Below are 23,461 nucleotides of genomic sequence, written 5' to 3'. Positions count from 1 at the left end.
ATTCACAGTGTATTCTTTCAAAGGAAACAGTAAACATTCTAAACATTTCATTAAATTATATAATATCTTCTTCTAAAGTTAGAATTTCCAGGGTTTTTCTAAAACAAAACACATTGCCTATAATGGATTCCATGCAGCCCTGTGCTCTTTGCTCTTATGCTACCTGAGGACAAAGGAAGCTGTCAGCATTTGCTATGCTGAAGTGATAACAAACTTCTCTCTGGCTCAGTATCTCAGGTTTTATTCTAACCCTCATGGACCCGTGGGGGAAAATAGTGTTTGCAGTTGACATAGAACAATATGAAAAGGCAATAGAACCATTTAATAACTAGTATGAGAATGTAACAAATGACACTTACAAGGTGGTCATCCCATTATATGATATATAAGAAAGCTTCTTATTTGATGTCTATGAGCAAAACAAATATGTGTTCCTAATACACATTTCATAGAAAAAGTATAATAAAATCTCAGTAACAATGAATTATGTTGTGCCTCATAAATAATAATTTGTAAAGGAGATAGATGAATTAGCATAAAATGGATATCAACTGTTTGATAAGAATTTAGTATATTGGCACTATTTTGTTCTGCCTTGAAGCAAGGTGGGGAGGAAAGGGTGACGGCAGGGGGCAGAGAGGAGAAATGACCCAAACAATGTACGCACATGTGAATAAATGAATAATAAAAAATATTCATTTCAAGCAATTTTATTTTTAAATGTATTTTTATATCACCATACTCAAATATGATTATTTCAATGATAGTCTCAAATTGAGATTATAAAATTTAAATGTATGATTAAGAATCAAGTGTACCTTTAAATATTAGGCTTATCTAAAAAGGCTTTTACAAAAAGGGCTAGAGCCCTTTTTCCAGTACTTGGCTACAGAAATAGCAGACAGCTAAAGATGCTGTGATACGCAGCAATGAACTGTTTGGCAGTAGCATGCATCTGAAGCAAAATTTTTACTTAGGAACCTGAATATACTGCAAATCTTCCCAGATATGTAAGTGAGGAAAGAGTCAAGTGGAAGCAGAAGGTTTGAAGTAATCATGTAATGCCAAAGCTCCCTTTTATCTACATTTAAAAAAATAAGATGTGAGTTTTCCATTTTGATCAACACATTAGACAGAACTTGAGACACACTTCTATGAAGATTGAATTGATATTATGAGCCTCAGATCATAGATGAGGAGGAATTGCTCTAATATTAAAAGCTCACATTTGAGTAGTAAATTGCACAATGAAAGCTATACTATGGGCTTCTCAAAAAGTTACATGACTGAAGAACCAAGTAAATACATCAGAAAGGAAGCAAATAAATAAGAATTGACCCATGAAACTGTATTGTAAATGTATCAGAAAAATTTGGTGATATAATTTGCTTTTTTGTTGAGTCCAAAGGGTCATGCACCTAGGTCAAAATGTCATTCTAATGTTGTGTTAATTTAGAAGAAATTTCAAATAGATGAATCATTTTTGTAGTAAAATTGTTTCTATTAAAATAAGATACACACTTTTATTTTTTATTTTTTCACTAAAACCAAACCCAATTATATTATAGTAATCCTCCAAATGAAATTCTATCATCACTGCTTTGACTCTCTCCATATACAAAGATGTTCTAGCTTTAGTTTGTTTTGGAATGCTAGTGTTTGTAGTTCCAAACTGCTTCCTTTTTGGTGTCCCCTTTGTTGTCACCTTTCTCCTTAGTCATAGGAGCCCTGTCAGTCCACGATAATGAGTCAAGCTAATCATCAACTTTTTGCTTGGGTTGCTTTCTGGATAAGAAAATCATATATTGCCAATTTGTTCTACCAAATTTAAATCTTTTTGTTTGTTTGTTTGTTTTTCTCTTTATGGTGGGCAAACCAGCAAATTTTTCTTATAAAAGATATTTCAATCATGTTGTCTTTATTGACATTACACTGGGCCTATTTTCTCTGTGATGGTTAATTTTTGTGTTAGGATCATCCATGGTGTTCTAATATTTGCTCGCACATTTTTGTGGATATTTCTGTGATGGTATTTTCTTTTTGCCGAGATTAACACTTAAATTTGTAGATTTTCAGTAAAGCAGAATATCCCTAACAATGTGGCAGGACTACATCAAACCAGAGGAACACCCTAAAAAACAGACTGAACTCTTCCAAGCAGAAGGTGTTCTGGCAGAAGACAGTCTTTGATTTTGAGGCTATTCCTGGATTTGCAACCTACTTACCATGTATAGTTTAGATTTACCTTTCCTTAATCACATGAGGGGTTCCTTAAAGTTTCTCTCTCTCTCTCTCTCTCTCTCTCTCTCTCTCTCTCTCTCTCTCTCTTTTTCTTTCATCTGTCTATGAGCGTACACATACCCTTTTGCACATACCCCTCTGTTTTCTCTATTGAGTGTCTGGCTAATACAGATATTGGACAGTGGCTCTAGAGAAAGAGTATCTTTTTTCTTTTTTTTTTGGTAGTGCTGTGGTTTGAACTCTGGGCCTTGCATTTTGTGGGCAATTGTTCTATAACATTACTGCTTGAACCATACTCCAGTAGTTTTTGCTGTTTTTCAGAAACAGTCTTGATTTTATTTCAGGGATAACCTTAGACCACAGTCTTCCTACATCTCTTGCATAGTTGGATTACAGATGTGTTCTACCATGCCTTGCTTGTTCTTCAAAATGGAGTCCTCCTAAAGATTTTTATGCCCACACTAGCTTGAACAGTAATTCTCATCTCTACCTGCCAAATAGCTGGGATTATAGGCATGAACCACCTTTCCTGGAATGAAACATAAGCTTAAGCTTATGTTTAAACCTCAAGGTTTTGAATTGTTTTAAGGGTTTGTGGTGTACGTTTTCTAATCTGTTAATATTTGAAGACACTAGTGCTCTAGTTCAAGTAATAAAGTGGCACTAGTTGTATAGTACGAAATGACAATATCCCACTGAATACTTATAAGAGGCAAAAATCTGAATGACTACACATATGATGTCTTTAAACATATTTCTGAAACTAAAGGGCATAATTAAATTGATTGCTTCAAACTGGGAGCCAGTGACTCATGCCTAATCTTAGCTACTCAGGAAGCAGAGATCAGGATGATGGTGGTTTAAAGCCAAATAAACAAATAGTTCAAAAGACCCTATCTCAAAAAAAAAAAAATCAGCACAAAAATAGGGCTAGGGGAGTGGCTTAAGGTATAGGCTCTGAGTTCAAACCTCAGCACCAAAAAACAAATTGGGTGCTTCTAAAATCACTGGACAAATTGAGAAAGAAAATGACAAACTCAGGTAGTCAGTTTCCAGTTCAAGAGTTATCTATGGTCTAAATGTTTCTTTGAGGTTTTTGAAGCCTGGATTCCTATCCTCAGTGATTGACCTGCATTGCAGACTGAATTTCCAACCTTGCACTGTCTGCCTGTAAAGTGAGAACAATGATCCTGAAGAAGTAAGAGAGGGAACATTGGACAGGAGTTGTGTGCAAATACCCAAATTAAGCTGGGGACATTGAGTCCCTAAACTCTGATGAGTCCTCTTTGCCAGCAGAAGAAGACTCTCCACATCTTAAGAGGAAATTGTAATGGCTTCCCCTGAGGCAGTGTTTCCTTGCAGAGCTGCTGAGTGTGCTCAGAGTCTACCTTACCCTGTCTCCTTGCTTTTAATTCTGTAAATAGACTTAAACCCCAGTAATCCATTAACCTTATAGCGTGAGACCTGTGAGGAGGTACACAAAACATCAAAAGGACCATTTTATTTTTCTAATTTATGTAGGCAGAATGCAAGTAGGAATGGATACTGAGGGTGCAGATTAATGGTCGGTGGAACATAAATTGTATTGAACTGAATCTATTGACAAGGGCACACTAAGCAGAGATTTTGCATTTAGTTTTGCAGTTTGGGAGGGTTAGAAAGCACTATGATGCTTTGTTTCTTTGAAAAGTTGCTCACAGAAAACGAATTTGAAATGCAAGACCTGCTTGGTTACAGTAGAAAGCATCCAAAGTCAAAAAGAGATTGAATTATGTTGAATTTCTCATTTAAAACCTACTCACCTACCCTTGGCGGGTACAGAGGACTCACCTTGCACTACCCTGTGAGAAGAGTTTGTGAGGTAAATCCTGCCTTCCTAGTGACCACTCTTTTCTATAGTCTGGAATTCAGAATAGTGGGAACTGCTGCCATAAAATTGGGCAGCCAAAGTGCAGTGAAAATAACTGAATGTTTGTATGTCAGGAGCCAAGTGGCATGATTGAATGGCCACAAGCAAGGTGTTTGGTGTTTGTGGTTACCATAAAGGAAGAACAATCAGAACACTACAATTTACAGTCTTTAGGCACTGTCTAACTGAGCATCCTGTTCTGAGAAATGAGATAGATGGGAAGCCCACTAAATTCTTGTTTGATCAATATAATAAGAAAAGTCCGGATTAAATTTGTAAAATATACCCTGAAACATAAAGCAGACAGTTCTAGACCCTTATCAATTCACACATCTGGACCAGTTTACTCTCAGAGATTCTTAAATGAGGGATGTCTGGGATCCATGGAGGAAACACCTCTGCAAAGTTTTGAATATTCATACTGTTAGTCTTTCTCCCAGCTCTCCTTAAAAGACATGCATCCTTTTAAAAATGTGCATGTATATAAGGGAGAAGGAAAAATTCAGCCTTTTTGATGAGTATTGAACACTGGCTCTGAAATGATATCAATTCCTGGAGAATGGAATTGTATCCTGGTCTACAGGTTAGTCCAGAGTTTATGGAGCTCAGATGATAAATGAAATTTGACTAAAGTCTGTCTCACTGTAGTGTCAGTAGCTCCCCAAATTATTCTGTGGTTATTTCTCCAGTTTCAGAATGAACTGTAAAACTGAAATATATATTCTTAGTAGCTAGCAGAATCCTCAAATGGGTACTCTGACCTGTAGAAAGAGACCCAAGTGGAAACCATCAAAAATTCTTCTAACTAGGAAATTACTAGACTAAAAATAATACTGAACTCCTATAGTAATTGCAGAAATTAGTGCCTCCACCACAGACTTGAAAGATGTAGGGGAAGAGATCCTCACCACATGCCCATTCAACTTCCCTATTTGGCCCATTGAGAAGAGAGATGGATCTTGGGTAATGACAATGGATTATCATAAACTTAACCAGGTACTGACTTCAGCTGTGGCTGCTATACCAGATGAGGTTTCATTGCTTGAACAATTAGCGCATCCCCTGGAACCTGGTGTGAAGCTATTTGTATATAAAAAGTATTTTTTCTAATTATGAAGGTAAAGAACTACTTTGGCAGTTTGCTATAGGCAAGGCCAGAATTACAACTGTACTGCCTGCCTCCAGTGTATATTAACAACCCAGCCCTATGCCATAATTAAGTTCACAATGATCTTAAACACCTTTTCTTCACAAGGTATCATGCATGTCTATTACAATGATAGCATTTTGCTGATCAGATCTAGTGACCAAAAAGTATCAACTACTCTAGTCTTATTGGTAAATTATTTGCTTACCAAGGGGTTGTGGAATAAATGTGACAAAATTTCAGAGGTCTTTATTTCATGAAGTTTCTAGTTGCCAAGTAGTGTGGGATGTGGTGAGTTATTTCTGCTAAGGTAAAGGCTAATTTACTGCTTGGGGACTTTCCTATAATCAATGAGCCCATAGAGGCAATGTTTTCCTCTTTTGGGTGTTACTCTGGTTCATTTATCCAGCAACACAAAAAGTCTGCTGGTTTTGAGGCGAGCCCAGGAAAAAAAGAAGTCTCTGTACCATGTTCATGTTGCTATGTAAGTCATTCTGCCACTTAAGCTGTTATTCAAAAAACTCACTGGTGTTCGAATTGTCCATGACTAACAGGGATGCTCTGTGGAAGATCCCTATTGGTAAATTGCAGTGCAAACTTTCAGAGCCTTACAACCCTTGGTGGATACCTACTTTATTGTTAAGAATCAGGTAATGCTTACAGCTAGGCTTTAGTAAAGGCTGAACATTTAACTATAGAACACTAAATTACCATGTTACTTGAGAAATCATGAATTCTGTGATATATGACAGAGAAGGCCATAGTGTTGAGTATGTACAGCACCAGTTCACAGCCAAATGAAAGTGGCTTATAGGAGATCAGGCCCAAGCATGTCCTGCAGATGAAAATAAGTTACATGGGGAAGCAGCCCAAGTGCCCAAGGTCTCCACTATTTTATCATCTCCATTTAGTCTGCACCTATCACTCTATGAAGCTTTCTACATAATCAGTTGAAAGAATAGAAGTCTAGGGCTGTTTTACAGAAGGTTGCCATCTGAAATTGGATAGCAGCAACATTGCAATTATTCTAGGACACCACTGAACTACAGTGAGAAGGGATATTTTCTCAGTGGGCAGTCTTCATGCAGTACATCTGGTTTTTCATTTTGCTTAACAAGACAAGGAAACACACTGAAAACTGTTAAAAAATACAAGGTAGGGGAAAACAGGTGAAGAAGAGTAGTGGAGGAGGTCTGATTTAAACACAATATATTTACAGGTAAAATAACAAGGCAAAATCCCCACTGAATGACAGACAAACAATGACGGACAGAAATGTAAAACAGATCATGTTAAGGGGAAGGCACTAGTGAGAGGCACAGGGTAAATGAAGAGGCTAAAGGAGGGTGAATATGATGGATGTATTTTCTGTACATATATGAATATGGAACATTGACACCTGCTGAAATTATTTTAAGAGGAGGAGTGGGGTAGAGGGGAGAACAATAGAGAGGATGAATCAAACTAGAGTATAATACATGCATATATGGGAATGTCACAACAAACTCCCCGTTTAAAACTAATAAAGAGAAAGGAAATGGACAGAAATGCAATCACTTATTTATTCATGGGATATGGCAAATGATTTGGCTGGATGTAAGAGACTAAAAAAGGCATATAATTGGAAAATTGATGACAAGGAATTCTAAGAAGAAAATTATAGCTAGACCTTTGAATGTACAAAAAATGTGAAGATATTTGTGTTCTATGAGAAAGTTCACAAAAAGGTTAGATAATCAAAGGTGGGTAGAATGATTAGGTGGGTAGAATGATCCATTATGTGGTTATCATTCAGTCTCTTTTTCCAGCACTCTTGTTATAGCCCAATGGTTTCATGAACATTGTAGTTATGGTGGTGAGGGTAACAGTTATGTGTAAGATCAGCAACATGAATTTCCATTCACTAAGGCTGACATGGATACCACCACTGCTAATGGCCTCATTTGCCAGTAATAGAGGTCAACAGTGATTTACCCATTTCCCAAGGTAATCAGTAAGCTACCTGGTAACAGGTTAATTAACTTTGACCACTACTATCAAGGGAGAGACAATAGGTACTTTTGGTGGATACAGAATTTTTACTTCTTAGCATTTAATGCTCTGTCCAAAAAAAATTACTAGATTTATTTATATAGTATTCTGTCTTACACTTCCACATTCTATTACTTCTTATCATGTAAGTCATTTCATATCAAATAAACTACAGTAATGGGCCATGCTCATGGATGAACAGTTTGATCATGCTCCTCACCAGTGTAAAACAGCTAGCTTGATGGAAGAATAGAATCGGCCTTTGAAGAATTAGTTCCAGTGCCAACTAGGGGGGAAATACCTAGAAGAATAGTGGCAAGATTCTTTAGGAAACTGTATGTTCTTTGAATCAATCTCAGTAGATCATACTGCTAGTCTCCTAGCAAGGAATCAATCCTTAGTTGGGATCTACTCATCATGAATTAAGGATTGAATATGGGAGTGTCATGAGTATCCTCCCCCATTCTATGACATCTTGCCTGAAATACTACTTATTATCTCTGTGACTTCATGCTCTACTAGTTTAGAGGTCTTAATTTAAAATGAAGCACTCCACCAGGACACATAACAATGGCTTCATTGACGCAAAAGGTAAGAAAGACTGCTACTTAGCCATTTTGGAGTCCTCACTCCTCTGAATCAAAATGCAAAACAGAAAGTTACTGAGTTGGCTGGGGTGATTGATACTGACTACCAAGGGAAAATGGACTGCTACTCTACAATGGAAGTAAGAAATAGTATGCCTAGTATATAGGAAAAACCTTAGGGCACCTCTTACATTACCTTACCTTGTGATAAAAATCAATGGAAAACTACATTAATCTAGTCTAAACAGAATCATTAATGAATAAGAACAGAACATTCAAGAGCAAACATTATGTCACCTCACCAGATAAAGAACTCCACTAGCTGTGTTGCTTGCTGAGGAAAAAGAAAATACAAAATGAGTAGGGGAAGAAGGTAGCCAAAATTATCATCTATGGTTACCAAGTTATAGAAAGTAGGATTTTAGTCATCACAAATAAGTTCTTCCTTATTTTCATATAAACGTGTTGCATGTGTTTGTGTATAATCATCTATATAGTACCTTTATTTTAATCCCTCTCTGATTCCCTTTCACATAACATATTGGCTATAAATCACAGTATTTAAATATTGAAAAATTTGCATCATAGTATTTAAGTTTTGAAATATCAAAGAGAAGAATAAATAAAACCAATAGATTTGACATATTCTTCTAACGGGAAGGTTAGAGCATTTTTGGTTGTATGCAGGTTAGTTGCATTATGTTAAGCAGAAGTATGAACTTGCTATTGTCCTTTGAAGATTGAGGGAGATTTAAAGAGGTATGTGTGAATGGCAAATAATAAATTTATGATAGTTGATCATATAAGCCATGTTGACTGAGGTACAATGCACTTATATGTGATCAAACATTCTGCATGTATATGTGATGGGATTTTTTAGATATGATGACAATTAACTGTGGATTCTGAGTAAAGTAGGACACACTCAATCAGCTTAATGCCTTAATAAAACAACTATCACCTCTTTTGAGCAAAAAAGATTTTTCTTTCCAGTTATCTATCTTCAGGTGTGAATGTAACTCTTCCTTAGATCACTATCAGCTTACGCTGCTGAATTTTTGGATTTCTACCTACATAACTGCCTAAGATAATTGCATAAAACCAATTTCTCTTACTTTCTATATAAATAAATATCCTATTGGTTATGATCTCTGGAGAACTCTAGCCAATCAATACCCATCAAAACAAACCAGGTATATCAAAGGGGCCTTCCTCAATCTCTTTCACTGCTGTTTTCTAAATGTCATTCACAGGCTAAAACCAGCTCTTTCTGTTTTAATTGAGATTTACAGAAAATTATAAAACACTTTTCACTAAAATTCACCTTTTTCTAAAATTTTCTAAAATTTACCAGGAACAAAGATAGCTTTTCAGTAGGTATTTAATTTGATCTGTAGTGTCCAACACTTTTTGCCATACCTTATTCTTAAAACTTTTTTTTGTTTTATCTTCCATGGCAATAGCTAATACTTATATTTTATCTTTCACTGATGAGATCTAATTCTTCATCTTCATGAAAATAACAGTTATTCTATTATTTTTTGTCATTTTTCCTAGAGTATATTTCTCAATTGTGTGATGTTTATCAAACATTTGTGTAGCATTTACTTGTTTCTGAACTCTAGGTCAATATATCTAAACATCTATAATATACTTCACCTAGATAGTTCAAAGTAATGGAAGATACATAACATATAACCTTGATCATTTTATTTTTTTTTTAATCCCAAATTCTCACATGACATTAATGAAACTGAAGTCAAAAACCTGTGTTACTTTTCACTTCATTTTTACACTGTCTGTGCAATTGACTACTAACTTATGTAGATATTGCATATTAGGCAATTGTGTAATATGTTTCATTCTTTATATTTAAATGACCAATGTATGTAACCCCTTTTTTTCTCTCAACCTTTCAAATCTTCAAATATAATATTTCATTACTACTTAAACAAGCCTGTCTAATCTTCTCTTTTATTATTCATTTATTCATATATGCATACATTGTTTGGGCCATTTCTCCCCCTTGCCCCCCATCCCCTCTTTATCTCCCCAACCCCCTTGCTTCCAGGCAGAACCTGTTCTACCCTTTTCTTCAATTGTGTTGAAGAGAAGACATAAGCAATAATAAGAAAGGTAGCATTTTTGCTAGTTGAAATAAGGATAGCTATGCAGAGAGATTCCTAGAATTGCTTCCATATACAAGTGTATTACAACCCAAATTGATTCATCTCTACCTGACCTCTTCTCTACTTCTTGGTCACCTTCCCGTATTGACCTCTGTCACTTTAAGGTTACTGTATTAGCTCCTCTGCAGTGGGGACATCAAACACTTCAAGTTTTGGATTTCAAACCTATCCTCATTCCTCCTGTATGTGCTCTCCCCTTAGCGTGCGACCCAAGTCCAATAACATTGCAGCATTTGTCCTAGATCTAAAGTCCACATATGAGGGAGAACATACGATTTTTGGTCTTCTGAGTCTGGCTAACTTGCTCAGGATGATCTCTAGTTCCATCCATTTACCTGCAAATGATAAGATTTCATTCTTCCTCATGGCTGAGTAAAACTCCATTTTTCTCTTGCAAATGCTCCATGTCTTTATGTCTATTTCTCTGTGAGCAATATTTTTTAAATAGCTGTTGAATGGCCATTTTATTAATGTAAACAGAATTGACACGAAGACGCCTTTCTGGATCTTGATTCCTTTAGGAATAAATATGGCTCCTCTGTAAAATTGAGCTTTTCCACAGCGTTGGGCTCACATTCTTTATGGCAGACTGAAATACAGCTACCTACCCTCACATTGACTTTTCTGGTCTCAATATTTATAAAAAAATTCCCCCATACCACCTATTCTGGAAAGATTAAATCATCTCTCAAGATTTATCCCAGTGCTGGATTCAGTAGTCTACACCTGTAATCCTCGATACTTAGGAGACAGGATCAAGAGGATCACAGTTTGAGACTGCTCTGAGAAAAAAGTTAACGGAACTCCACATCAACAAAGATGTCAGGCATAGTGGTTTGTTTCTATAATTTCAGCTATATGAGAGGCATATGTAGGAGGATTTCCATCTGTGGCTGGTCCTGGGCAAACACATGAGGCCCTATCTGAAATATAAGCAAAAATTGTGAGAGGCATGGCCTAGCAATTGTGAGATCCTGAGCTTAAACCTCAATATCACACAGACACACTCACACACACACACAGTCATACACACACAAGATTTGTCTCAGGTTCTTCCTCATCTGTGAAGCCTGTCCTCAATGTTCTGGATACAGTCACATACCTTTCTGTGTCACCACAGTCATAAGAGTGTCTCTATTATACTACATATGGCAGAATTATTAGTACCTGAGAGACAAACAGAATAATGAAGCCTGAGGTTTTCTGGTGCAATGAAACAAGACTCCCTAGCTTAAATATTATCTTCAAAATTTATTGGGTGATGGAACACAGAGAAGTTAATTAAATTTTCTGTACCTCATTTTTCTGATATTTAGAATATACCTATTCTTAATATCCCTGGTAGCACTCTTTTGGAGATTATATATTTATGTATCACTATTAAAACGGGCAAAGAGAAACTCTCAATGAAGATTACCTATTATAATTGTATTCTGAGAAACTTCATACTTAATTTTATCCCCACAATGTTTAGTTCTGTCTTAAGTTATCATGCACTCTAATCAAACATGTTAAATAAAAATATGCCTCTGAAATTAATCTGTATATGTTTCAACTTTTGATCTTTCTGTTCTTTTAAACAATGTAGATTTAAGAATTTCTGATAACTACAAATCATTTTAACTGACAACATACTTTGCTAATTTATATGAGGATAAAATGGGCAGTATTTTTTTGATGCATAGTTTGTGGCTATGCCAAAGCAATATTATACAGACATATAAATGTAATTAAGTATATTGGTGCAAGCATCCAATTTATTGTGCCTTGTTATATTAATGAGTGTTCATATGCATGTTTACATCTATGAAAGTTTAGATGTTTTAAAATTTTTTGTTTATTTCAAGCAATTGGCAATACCCTCATTAAAAATACAGAAAAAATTAGCTTTTGTCTTATTCTATAATAGGGCATCTTACACTTATCTAATATTATAGTCAACTCAAAATATGTATTTGCAAGAAACATTGGCTTTACCTTTGAATAATCTTGGGGTTTCTTTGTATAGAAAGTAAACTAGCATTCATTATAAGGAATACCATAGTTTGGTCTTTCTTCAAAAGATGCCAACATTATCACATGTTCCTTTAAATAAATCCATTATTAAGGCTAATATCCATTAAGCTCCTTTCTCTGAATTTCTAAATGAAGAAATTCTTTTAAAATCAGTGTAGTTAACTCAATTAACTTCTGATTGGAGGTTCCAATAATAAGAATCATATAAGTTATGTTTTTCTTATATATTGTTTCTCCAAAGAGACAAAAAGTCAAATTTCAGGCTCAACACTTGTGGTTAGCACTTGTGAATTAACAATCATTTCTCTCCTAAATATAATAATATAAATTTCTATTAGCTGACTCAAAGATTTTCTAGAAAGATTAGGAATATAAATATATTTATGCATATTTATGTACATACATATAGTATCTTTGATTGGCTTCCATGCTATCATCTTTCTATTCCCAAATGTAGAACCATCAATGCAGAGTAAATTAAACATTAATTAGTTTCCTATGGAAAGGAAATTATGGAAACTGATATTTCATTTACATTAGACATGTATCCTGCTTAAGAACCATGTATTTTCATTACCTTTTAACAATGTGGAGAGATGTTCCTCAAAGGTAATAATGGGTTACATATCAGACCTACCAATTTTAGTAAATTTATGTGTTCAAACACTAATTCATCTTTACAGTTAACTGGACAAATTCCATACTGTTACAGCAATTTCAATGGTGGAATTCTGGAGTCAACAATGAACTTTCATATCCAAGATCATAGGTGCTTTTTACTCATTGGGAGGTAAATTGATAATCTATCTAGGATAGAATAAAAGTATCATTAACTTCTCAACAAAATGTTGACTTTATCACCTCCAACTATAGTAACTGAAACCTGTTGTGAGGATTCAATCTGAAGGAATTTGTCAGGACCTTCCATGCCATGTCTACCTTTTCTTGCAAGCATAGCTGAGACAATGTGCATCAATGAAGCAAATTTAGAGCTATTCCATCTTTTACTTTGTCTTGGATTTTAAAACACTATTTATTATATTAAGTTAAATGGTTATTTATTATATTAAGTTATGGTTTTATCTTACCATAAAAATGTTTTTAGTAATTGTCAGATTCCAACAACATCTTGAAGAATCATAAAAGCAGAAGCTTTGTGCAATAATCTCAGAGACTTCCATATTTTGAAGCACATTCCTTGAGAAATGTGATCTGAGAAGGGTACCATGCTCTAAATTGTAACTGATTGGGCCTCAATATCTATTTCTTCCTATTTGAGTTCTCTTTGGCCTTCAACTCAACCTATGGGCTCATGAGTGTCCTAGGAAATCTGAAGGATTTCATTGAAGGTGTTGTCCCAGGTCTGTGAGACCAGCTTCTGATTCCTAGTGGGCAGATTGCCACTACATAGGAGATAGGTCCTATTTGTTTACACTGTATTTGTTACTATTGTGTTTGGAAATTGGGCATCCAGAATATTACTCACACACTGATTTAGGTGAGTCAAATGTTATATTGATGTCTGGCAAAAAAAAATGACCTGGGATCCCATGCATTGTTGTGGCAATCCTAGGCGCATGTTCATTTTCAACAAAGGTTCCATTGGAAGACCTTCTCTGCTGTATTATTAATAAACTTTAAATACATGGCCACAAGACAAGTTTTTAGAAACATAGTACAAATAATGTAGAGCTTGAATGGACATGATTTCGTGACTTATCATTTGAATGATATGTTTCTCTTAAATGGTCAAAAGTCAGAATCTTCTATATTAATTTCCAAATACTCTTCCTGCTGTGTTTTTTCCTTTTGTTTTTGGATTCATGTTACATTCTCTTTAAGTCTATGTGTTTTATTAACATGTATTTTATTAACACATGTGTTTTAAAAACCCATGACAAAAGTCTTTAGAAAATTTTGCCACAGGCCAGTGGCTCATGCCTGTAATCCTTGCTACTCAGGAGGCAGAGATTAGGAGAATTCCAGTGTGAAGCCAGCCTGAGATAAAAGTCCACAATACCCTATCTCAAAGAAACTCAGCACATATCAGGGGTGGCAAAGTGGCTCAAGGGATAAATCACCTGCCTAGCAAGCATGAGGCCCTGGGTTCAGAACTCAGAACTGAAAAAAAAAATTTAGATCAGAATTCAGAAAATTAAGATAAAAGTAAGAAATTTACTTTTTGTAGCAAAAGTGTATTTTGGTTGGTGGATAAAATTTATCTATTTTAAATAAGAGGGAAAATTTTATAAAAGAAAAAGTAGCAGTAAAACATAAGCATGCTGAAATATCTTTTTCATAAAGAAAAAATAGATTTCTGTGAATTTGCAATAATATATAAAACTTGTATGTTACTTTGAAGATTGATGAATACATTTTTGGGTACAACACTTATCCCTTTTACCATAGAAAGCTTACAAAACATGTAATACAGAAATTATTTATAAAATATAAGCAAGCCAAATCAAACACTTTAGAAACATAATCTTGATGGTGATTCAATGTTTTAAGCAGAAAAGGGAAGAAAACAACCTGGTCATTCAAGAATACTAATATCAGTTTAAAAAATTTATGACTGCTGAGTTTTCCTATTGTCAATGATTATTGAACAATTTCAATCAGACTGTAAATAATAATATATTGTCACTATACTTTTAACAACACATTTAAACTTCATAACTTCAGTAAAGAATGTCAAATATGGAAAGCAAACATACTATTTTTATTTAAATAATTAAAGAATGTCAAATATGGAAAGCAAACATACTATTTTTATTTAAATAATCAGGGAGGATTTGAAGCATTGAAGAAATAAGTGATATTCAAAAGCTCTCTGAGGTCACTGAGTTAGGAAAAGAAACCAGGTATCTCAAATTTCAATTCCGGTGGCTTACTTACTGACTTCTTCAACTCCTGTGTAAAATATCCACCATAATACACAATTCACATTTCACCTTCCTGTTAAACAGTTGTCAAGAGAAACATGGCATTACCTTTCCCACATATTGAGGTTCGGAGCCCATGTATTCTTCCAGCACAAAAAACTGATTCCATACCCAGCCACGTTTAACTCGTTGGAAATGTGACCATCGCCCTGGCAGGTGGATAACATTTTCTTTAGGTTCTGTGGCTAAAGTCTGTTGTGGCTGTGTTTGAAGTGGTGTTAGGAGACCTCCATCAAACAGGATCCAGAGAAACAGGGATAAACAGTTCCTTGTGAGCATTGGAAAAGGCTTTCCTGCAGCAGAGTAATGAAAACTCCAGCACTTAATCAAGAAATGTGGGATCCAGGTTTGAGGCGTGTGTGGCTTCACCAGTTATTGCAGAAATGATAATTCAGGCATTAATGCTTTTGTGGCTTCTGCTTTATTATATTCCATCTAAAGTAACCTATAAAATAGATTAACAAGGATACATTAAATTAACAAAATTTCAAGATGATATTCCTCAAAACTTTCATGATATCTATTAACATTTAAAAAAGTAAAAAAGAAAAACTTCAAAAGAATTGTATTGGTAAATGGAAACTACTCTTCACCTTGTTATAAATTGAATTAATTACCTAAATGTTTTAGAGACTTGAAAAATTATCAATTACAATGAAGAAAAAGATATATTATAAACAAAAGTAGTATGTATTTAAAATTAATAATCATTTTAAGGAGGAAACACAGAGTCATGTTTAAAGGTGAATTATTAAATCAGAGTAGGATTTTATAACTTCAGTGTTTGGGGGTGGCATATTCTTTGTTGCTGAGGAGCTACCTTATGCATTTAAAAACATTTTAGTGAAACTCTTTATTCTACTCAATTGACAACTATAAATCTCTCCCATACAGTTATAACAACCCAAACTACCCTCAAATATTAAATGACATCTCCTGAGAGGATGAAAATAGGACAAGATTGAAAACCAAAAATTTGGTAAGAAGGAAAAGTAAACAAACAATTTTTTATAAATCAAAAATATTCCTGAAGGTAGAGAATTAAAATAACCAGACCAACAGGAAAGAAGATAAATTATTAAGTGTAGAAGTAAATGATCTTCCTAAACTGTATGCTACTGATAAAAGGTCAGATTTTATAAGACTTTCTAAGCTTCAATAAATGTAATGCTTCTCTTAACTTCAAGCACTGGAAACACTGTATCTGTGTGTGTTATTTTGTCAATGGTTTGCAGCTCAGAGAAAAATTGGATCTGGCATATGACTCTTAGTCAAGGTGGTTTTAGGTATCTGGCAATGGGGGTACAATGCTCAGAGTTTAGGAGATTTCCAAAAGCCAAAAATATTAGAGGCCAGAAAATATATAGAAGTCTTCCAGAAAAAAAGATCAAAAGCCAAAATCAATAAAGGTTGTAATTAAACATCTACAATTCATGTCATTTTTTGTCAACCAGTCAGCTATAATCCAGGTCTATGCTAATAATAACATAATGCATATAATAAAAGGCATAAAATATTCTTCATGAATATTCTAATTTAAACTTTTAATTTAGGAGCAATTCACAATGCTTGAGATACAACATGAGGTGCAGTGCTCAAAATTGTGCTCTGACAGTATTCTACAAGGACACTCACGAGGAAATGTAACATAGGGCATGATATGTTGTGTAATTTATTAAAGAATATGACTATTCACTGCTGACAGAATAAGTATCATATTTTCATTGTGTCTTTTAATTCTGTCAAGATAGTGTTCTTGAATGTTAACTTAGATCTATAATATGGCAGACACTAATTATAAGTGACTGTTTAGTTGAAATTTAGAAGTTAATAATCAAAATGTACTCTATTTTTAAATTATATGCTACATTTCAAAAACTGTGTGTGAAAAAGATAATATACAATATCTCACTACTAACTTCTGTATTTATTACTTGTTGGCACATAACATATTAGATGGAGTAGGTTAACAATCAATAAACAAAATTTTCTGCTGTTTATTTTTGCTTTGTTAGTATGCTTGCTAGAAAACTAATATTCCATATAGAGCTCACTTTTATGGATTGCATTATTTTCTGTTTAATATAGACAAGAGTTTAAATCATAAACTTTGATTTATACCTAAGTAGTTTATATCTAAGGACTTATTCTTATCAATAAAAGTCAAATATCAAGTATGAACTGTAACATGTCTGTGGAAACAGAAAACATTTGTATCTATTTTCAGCAAGATTGTATGAGTATGAAAGGCATTTCTCTCATGTTTTCAAGTTTAAATCATTAACATTAATATTCAAGGTACATTAATCTTGAACTCCCCACTTGTTCCATGGTTTTTTCCACACTCATGCAAATCCTAGTTCAGATATATTCACTTCAGAAGGGTAGATAAACATGAAAAGAAAAGATAGAAAAGAAACTACAATGTCTCAAATTTATTCTAGAATATTTAATTAGGTCACATTTCTGTCCTCATGTTCAATGGAATTTTCTTCTCCCAATTGTCTGGAGATTTCAGATATTAAAACACACATTTTTAGAGAGCATTGACATAAAAGGTCATTTCTCTGAACAAATGTTTTTATTGCATATTCGATATTTTTGATGTGCATCTGTCTATATTTATCATCATTGTCATCACTCTGCTTCTAGCCCCATTTCTCCTAAGAAACCAAAGAGGTCTAAAGTCAGAGTTTTGATCCCCTACCAGAGTAATTTTTTTGAAATTTTTCCTATGTTTTTTCCTTTCACTATTGTGATAGAATACATGTTTGTAATGTTGTAATGTGAAGAAATTACTTCATAAGTGATTGGTAAGTAGTGCAAAATGTGACACAGGATGGCTATGAAAGGTTGTTATTTCATAAGCCAATTCCCCACCACATTCAGGACTTGCACAACACAAAACAGCAGCTAAATGTGAACTATGGTAATAGGATTGAATGCAGCAGGAGCCATAGAGAAGTGCAGTGTAGACTTTGATGTCCCTTTCCTTCAGGCCCACATTCTATTCTGTGCTTTTTTTGGTTCTTATTGGAACTGTGTTTGATCATAATGTGCTGTTTTTCTTCCATATTTTTATGCACTTCTCTCTTTCTCTAAGTGGGCTGGTCTTGATATACTACAGTAGAGGTTTATATTTAATGGGCCATTTGTTAGTAGTTTGGTTTTGCTAGTATTGCCATTAGGATGCTGATTGTTAGTGGTGATTATATAGATTTAGGGATTTGAACATAATCTTTTTTTGTTCCTTGAATCCCAGTACTTTACATGAATTTTGCACGGTGCAGAATATGTAGACACACATATATCACTTTGTAGAATGTATGATATTCATGAATTTAGCAGGTCTTTATAATCCAACTCTTAATGCTTGGCCTTGGTACTTTTCAACTCTTGGGTTCAAACAATGTAGATGTTTTACTATTAGCAGTAGTAATTTATATAGACATACATTTATGTGATGATTTGTTTTTCTTTTTCCCTGGGTGTTGTGGTGATGAGTGATGAGGTCCTGGAGAATAGAAATGCTCCCTCTTTCATGTTCTGTTATGTGTCTGATGCCTACAGGATTACTGGGATATATAGATACCAGATACTTATTTGTTAAGTTTGAGCAACTTATTCATTGAATGATGGCAGTTAGTTTTATTAAAAATTTACTATAGTGTCTGTTCTGGAATGGAAGTTCTATTATCATATTCACTTTACAGAAGAAATATTAGAATATAGATGTAAAATATTGCCCTCAGTTTACAAGCTAACAGATAGCAAATAAGTTTTAATCTGGGTATTGTGACTCAGAGATATACTCTTGGGTACTATACTGTGCTACTCATTTGTTAGTGAATGCATAAATACACACCAACATAAGGACATTCAAATCATACCAAAACAGAAATAATGGCTTGAAAGGCCTAAATTCCAACTTACTTTTTCCAATATTAAGCAATGGTTTCAATATTGATCAGCTTAAGCTTTCTTAGACAATTTAGAGACAATTTAAAATAGAGATAAAAGTTGTTAGATCACTACAGTTCCTTTGAAGCTAGGAGATTCAGAACTTCCATGGAATTTTAGGTAGAGGAAGAAAAAAAGTAAATAATTGTCTCCACTAGTGTACTAATAGGATTGGGTGGTGGTTGAAAAATTCTGAAAATGTCCAGGTTCCCACCTAATCCACCTAGAAAAAACACTAAATATTTCCTATGATGTGAAGTAATCATTGAACAAAGAGGAAGTTGAGGCCACTTCTAGCTGAACAAAGTTTCTTTGCAGGTAACCTGACACTTGAATGCAATCTTAAGGTCAGACAGGTAATTTGGCGGTATGTTTTCTCATAACAACTCTGAATTTAAATTTGGTCTCCAGATTAATCTCATTAAAATTTGAATAGTGAACTAAATTTTGTTAACTAATTAATAAGTATGGAGAGTGGCACAAGATACATCTATAGTACTTTTTAAAAATCATATGTTTGCTCATTATTATTGTATAGAAATGCTAATGATTTTTGTATATTGATTTTATATTGTGCTACCTTGCTATAGCTATTGATGGTGTCTAGGAGCTTTTGAGTAGAGTTTTTTGGGTGTTTAAGGTATAGGATCATATCATTTGCAAATAGGGATATTTTGACAGTTTCTTTGCTTATTTGTATTCCTTTTATTCCTTCTTCTTGCCTAATTGCTCTGGTTAGGAATTCCAGTACTATGTTGATTAAGAGTGGAGATAGTGGGCATCCTTGTCTAGTTCCTGATTTTTGAGGGAATGGTTTCACTTTTTCTCCATTAAGTGTAATGCTGGCTGTAGGTGCATCATATATAGCTTTTATTTGTTGCCCTCAACACAGAGAAACTAAAGCAGATACTTTAAAGCAACTGAGGTCAATAGGAGAAGAGGACCAGGAACTAGAGAAAAGATTTGTTCAAGAAAAATTAACTTAGAAGGTAACACACATGCACAGGAAATCAATGCGAGTCAACTCCCTGTATAGCTATCCTTATCTCAACTAGCAAAAACCCTTGGTCCTTCTTATTATTGCTTGTATGCTCTCTTCAACAAAATTAGAGATAAGGGCAAAATAGTTTCTGCCAGGTAGCGAGGGGTAAGGGGAGGTAAGGGAGGGAGTTGGGGAGGTAAAGGAGTGGGTGGGGGGAAAGGGGGAGAAATGACCCAAACATTGTATGCACATATGAATAAAATAAAAATTTTTAAAAATCACATCACATCTAGGGCAAATATACCAATGTTGTAGGACTTGGGTTACATGACAAGGGGATAACATATAGAAAACCCAAAACATGAAAGCATTTGATGTCCCCACTCCAGAGGAATTAATACAGAAACCTTAAAATGACAGAGGTCAACACGAGAAGGGGACCAGGAACCAATGTAAAGATCAGTTAGAGATGAATCAACATGGATTGTAACACATTTGTACATGAAAGCAATTCTAAGAATCTCTCTGGATAGCTGTCCTTAACTAGCAAAAATGCTATGTCTTTCTTATTATTGCTTATTTCTGCTCTTCAATGGAACTGGAGAAAAGCACCGAACAAGTTCTGCCTGGAAGGGAGGGAGGAGGGGGCAGAAGGTGGGAGCGGGGGAAGAAGGGAGAAATGACCCAAACTATGCACATGTGAATAAATGAATAATAATTAAAAAATCATATCACAGCTTTATGATAAGTAAATGATTGGCAAGTGGCATTTGAAATATGAAAGCACATCAATGATGTTCAAGTCTGAATGGCCAAAAAACACATGAAAGATCCTCACCGTCCCTGGCCATAAAGGAAATACAAGTCAAAACCACAGTAAGATTCCACCTCACCACTGTTAGACTAGCTACCATCAAGAACACCAACAACAAATGTTGGTGAGGAAAAAGGGAACCCTCATGCATTTCTGGTGAGAATAAAAACTAGTATAACCCACTACAGAAAACAGTACGGAGGCTTCTTATAAAACTAAAAATAGAACCGCCATGTGACCCTGCAGTACCACACCTAGGCATATACTGAAGGATTGTGAGTCAGCTTACAACAAAGGCACTTGTATACCCATATTTATTGCAACACTATTCACAATAGCAAAGCTATGGAAACAGTCAAGATTCCCCACTAATGATGAATGGATTAGAAAATGTGGTATTTAGATACAATGGAATTTTACTCAGCTACAAAGAATGAAATTTTGTCATTCACAAGTAAATGGATGGGACTAAAGAACATTATCATAAGTGAATTTAGTCAGGCTCAGAAAGCCAAAGCCACAAGTCTTCTTTCAAATGTGGGTTATAGACCTAAAGCAAATGCAACAATTTTATGGGACACAGGTCATACTAAGGGCAGGCCACACACAGGAGAGGAAGGACAAAGGAAGGAACCAAACACTTGAATGTGGTTTATGTGCCCACGGTACAGGAATGAATATAGAAATCTTAAACTGGATGGGGCCACCATGGAAAGTGGACTGGGGAGGAGTTAAGAGGACTAGAAGAGATGAACCAGTTTTAATACATATGTGCATGGAAACAACACAAGGAAACTCCCTGTGTAGCTATCACTATCTCAAACTATCAAAAATGCCATGTTTTTCGTTTTTATCTTTTATGTTTTTTCTTCTACAAAAATCAGAGAACAGGAGGGTAGAACAAGTTCTGGTGGGGGGAGCACTGGTAGGAGTGGAGAGTAGGCAGGGAAAGGCGATAGGAGGATGAATATGGTGCAAATAATGTGTATGAATGTATGTAAATACAAAAAAGTTACCTCTTGAAACTTCCAGGAATCAGGGGAGAGGGGATGAAAGACAGCAGTGGAGGGGGTAAATTCATGTATGATATATTTGATACATTGTAACAACCTTTGCAAAGGCTACAATGTACCCCCACCCAGCACAATTAAAAAAAAAGAAAATCAGTTTTCTCTCTGTAGAACTGTATACATGATTCCAGTAAGTATGTTTCAGTCTTCTTTCAGTTAGAGAATGTGTACAAGAACATTTCTGAACTCCTGTGATTGCTTTATGATCCTGAAATTCCTTCAAGGTTTTTGTAACTCTGCACTCCTTTAGTGAGCAAATGTACCTATATTTTCAGTGCATGATGGTACACCCAGCAGACCCCTACTGCCAGCCATCCTTGTCAGCCAGGGAACTTTTAAAATGTATGTCACAGCAAAAGTAAAGCAAGAAGATTGAAAGACTCTGTTTCTGAACTGAATGGAAAACAACTCCCACTGATATAAAACACAGGACAAAATTACAAGGAAAAACACTATCCAGCCGTCCACCTGGGTATACTTGCTCCAGTACCAATGGTATTGTTACAAAAGCAAGAATAGAAGACTTGTCCTGAGGTGTCAGCACCCTATGGAGACATTTGAGCCTTAAAGAAGACATAATTTTTAGAAAGGCATCACCAGAGATGTCTTTTATTCCAGGTAACAGATCTCACACATAGTGTTTAAAAATTGATATTTGTTTATATTCCTAATCTTTTGCAGAGCCAAAGTGGCTTTCCAAAGACCTCCCAAACATTATACGAGTCTAGGGAGCCAAACATCCCTTTTAGCAGAACATAAAGTTATAAAAACATTTAAAAAAGATCATATATCAAAGCAGGGGACACTTGACTGTGAAGTATCTATGATGTTAACACTTTTTCTTTCAGTATTTTCTCCAAAGCCAAGAGAGACACAGAGGCTGTGGTTTCTGCAGTTATTTATTTAACTTGGCTTGTGTTTGCTTTTTTAATGACAACTCCTTGTAAGGGGCTTACTTCATGTAAATTACATTGAAAAGGCTGTATTTGTCAGGGGAGAACTTAGTATTCTGAAAGATATGTTAATTATTAAAATGTTTATCTGTTATTTGAAGTATTCTAAGACTAACTGCATTTATATAATTCTTCAATGATGACTATGCTTGTGTGTATTTTAAATTAAAATTCTATGGAATAAATTGTCAAAGGCACTTCTTAAAGTTTAAAAAAATAAGAATATTTATAGTTTTCCCTACCTATTCTTGTTGTGAAAGGTCTTTTAATTTGAAATAGTAACTGAAAGTGATCCTCATTCAAAAGATATAAGGATTGTCAACTTGATTGAATTGAGAGATGTCTAGGACATTAGGAAAGCACATTTCTCAGTGTGTCTATGAGGATGTCTCAGGAAGGAATTAATTCAGTGTTTGGGGGGAGAATAACAAGCCTGAAAGTGGGTAACACCCACTGATAGTCTGGGGACCCAGATATGAAAAAAGGTAAAAGGAGAAGGAAGCCAACTAATACAGACAATCTCTCTCTCTCTGATTCTCAGTTAAACTGAAATGAGCTGCTCTGCTCTTCCACACCTTCCTTGCCATGATACCAAAGCTCTGAAACCAGGAGCCAAA

General features: G+C 34.8%; 1 protein-coding gene across 4 annotated transcripts in view; it reads right to left on the bottom strand.

Moving 5' to 3' along the window:
- Cdh12 (cadherin 12) overlaps positions 1-23,461 on the bottom strand; it is a 1,151,540-nt gene that overhangs the window by 329,169 nt on the left and 798,910 nt on the right. For all 4 annotated transcript variants that reach the window (XM_074077695.1, XM_074077693.1, XM_074077696.1 and 1 more), the window contains one exon: positions 15,114-15,510. In XM_074077695.1, coding sequence (XP_073933796.1) covers positions 15,114-15,344 — 231 coding nt within the window. In that variant the 5' untranslated portion in view covers positions 15,345-15,510. The remainder of the gene's footprint in view (positions 1-15,113; positions 15,511-23,461) is intronic.

The sequence above is a fragment of the Castor canadensis genome, chromosome 6 (assembly GCF_047511655.1).
Source record: "Castor canadensis chromosome 6, mCasCan1.hap1v2, whole genome shotgun sequence".
NCBI lineage: Eukaryota > Metazoa > Chordata > Mammalia > Rodentia > Castoridae > Castor > Castor canadensis.
The sequence above is the reverse complement of the archived record's forward strand: the minus strand, read 5'-3'. Positions and strand labels throughout refer to the sequence as shown.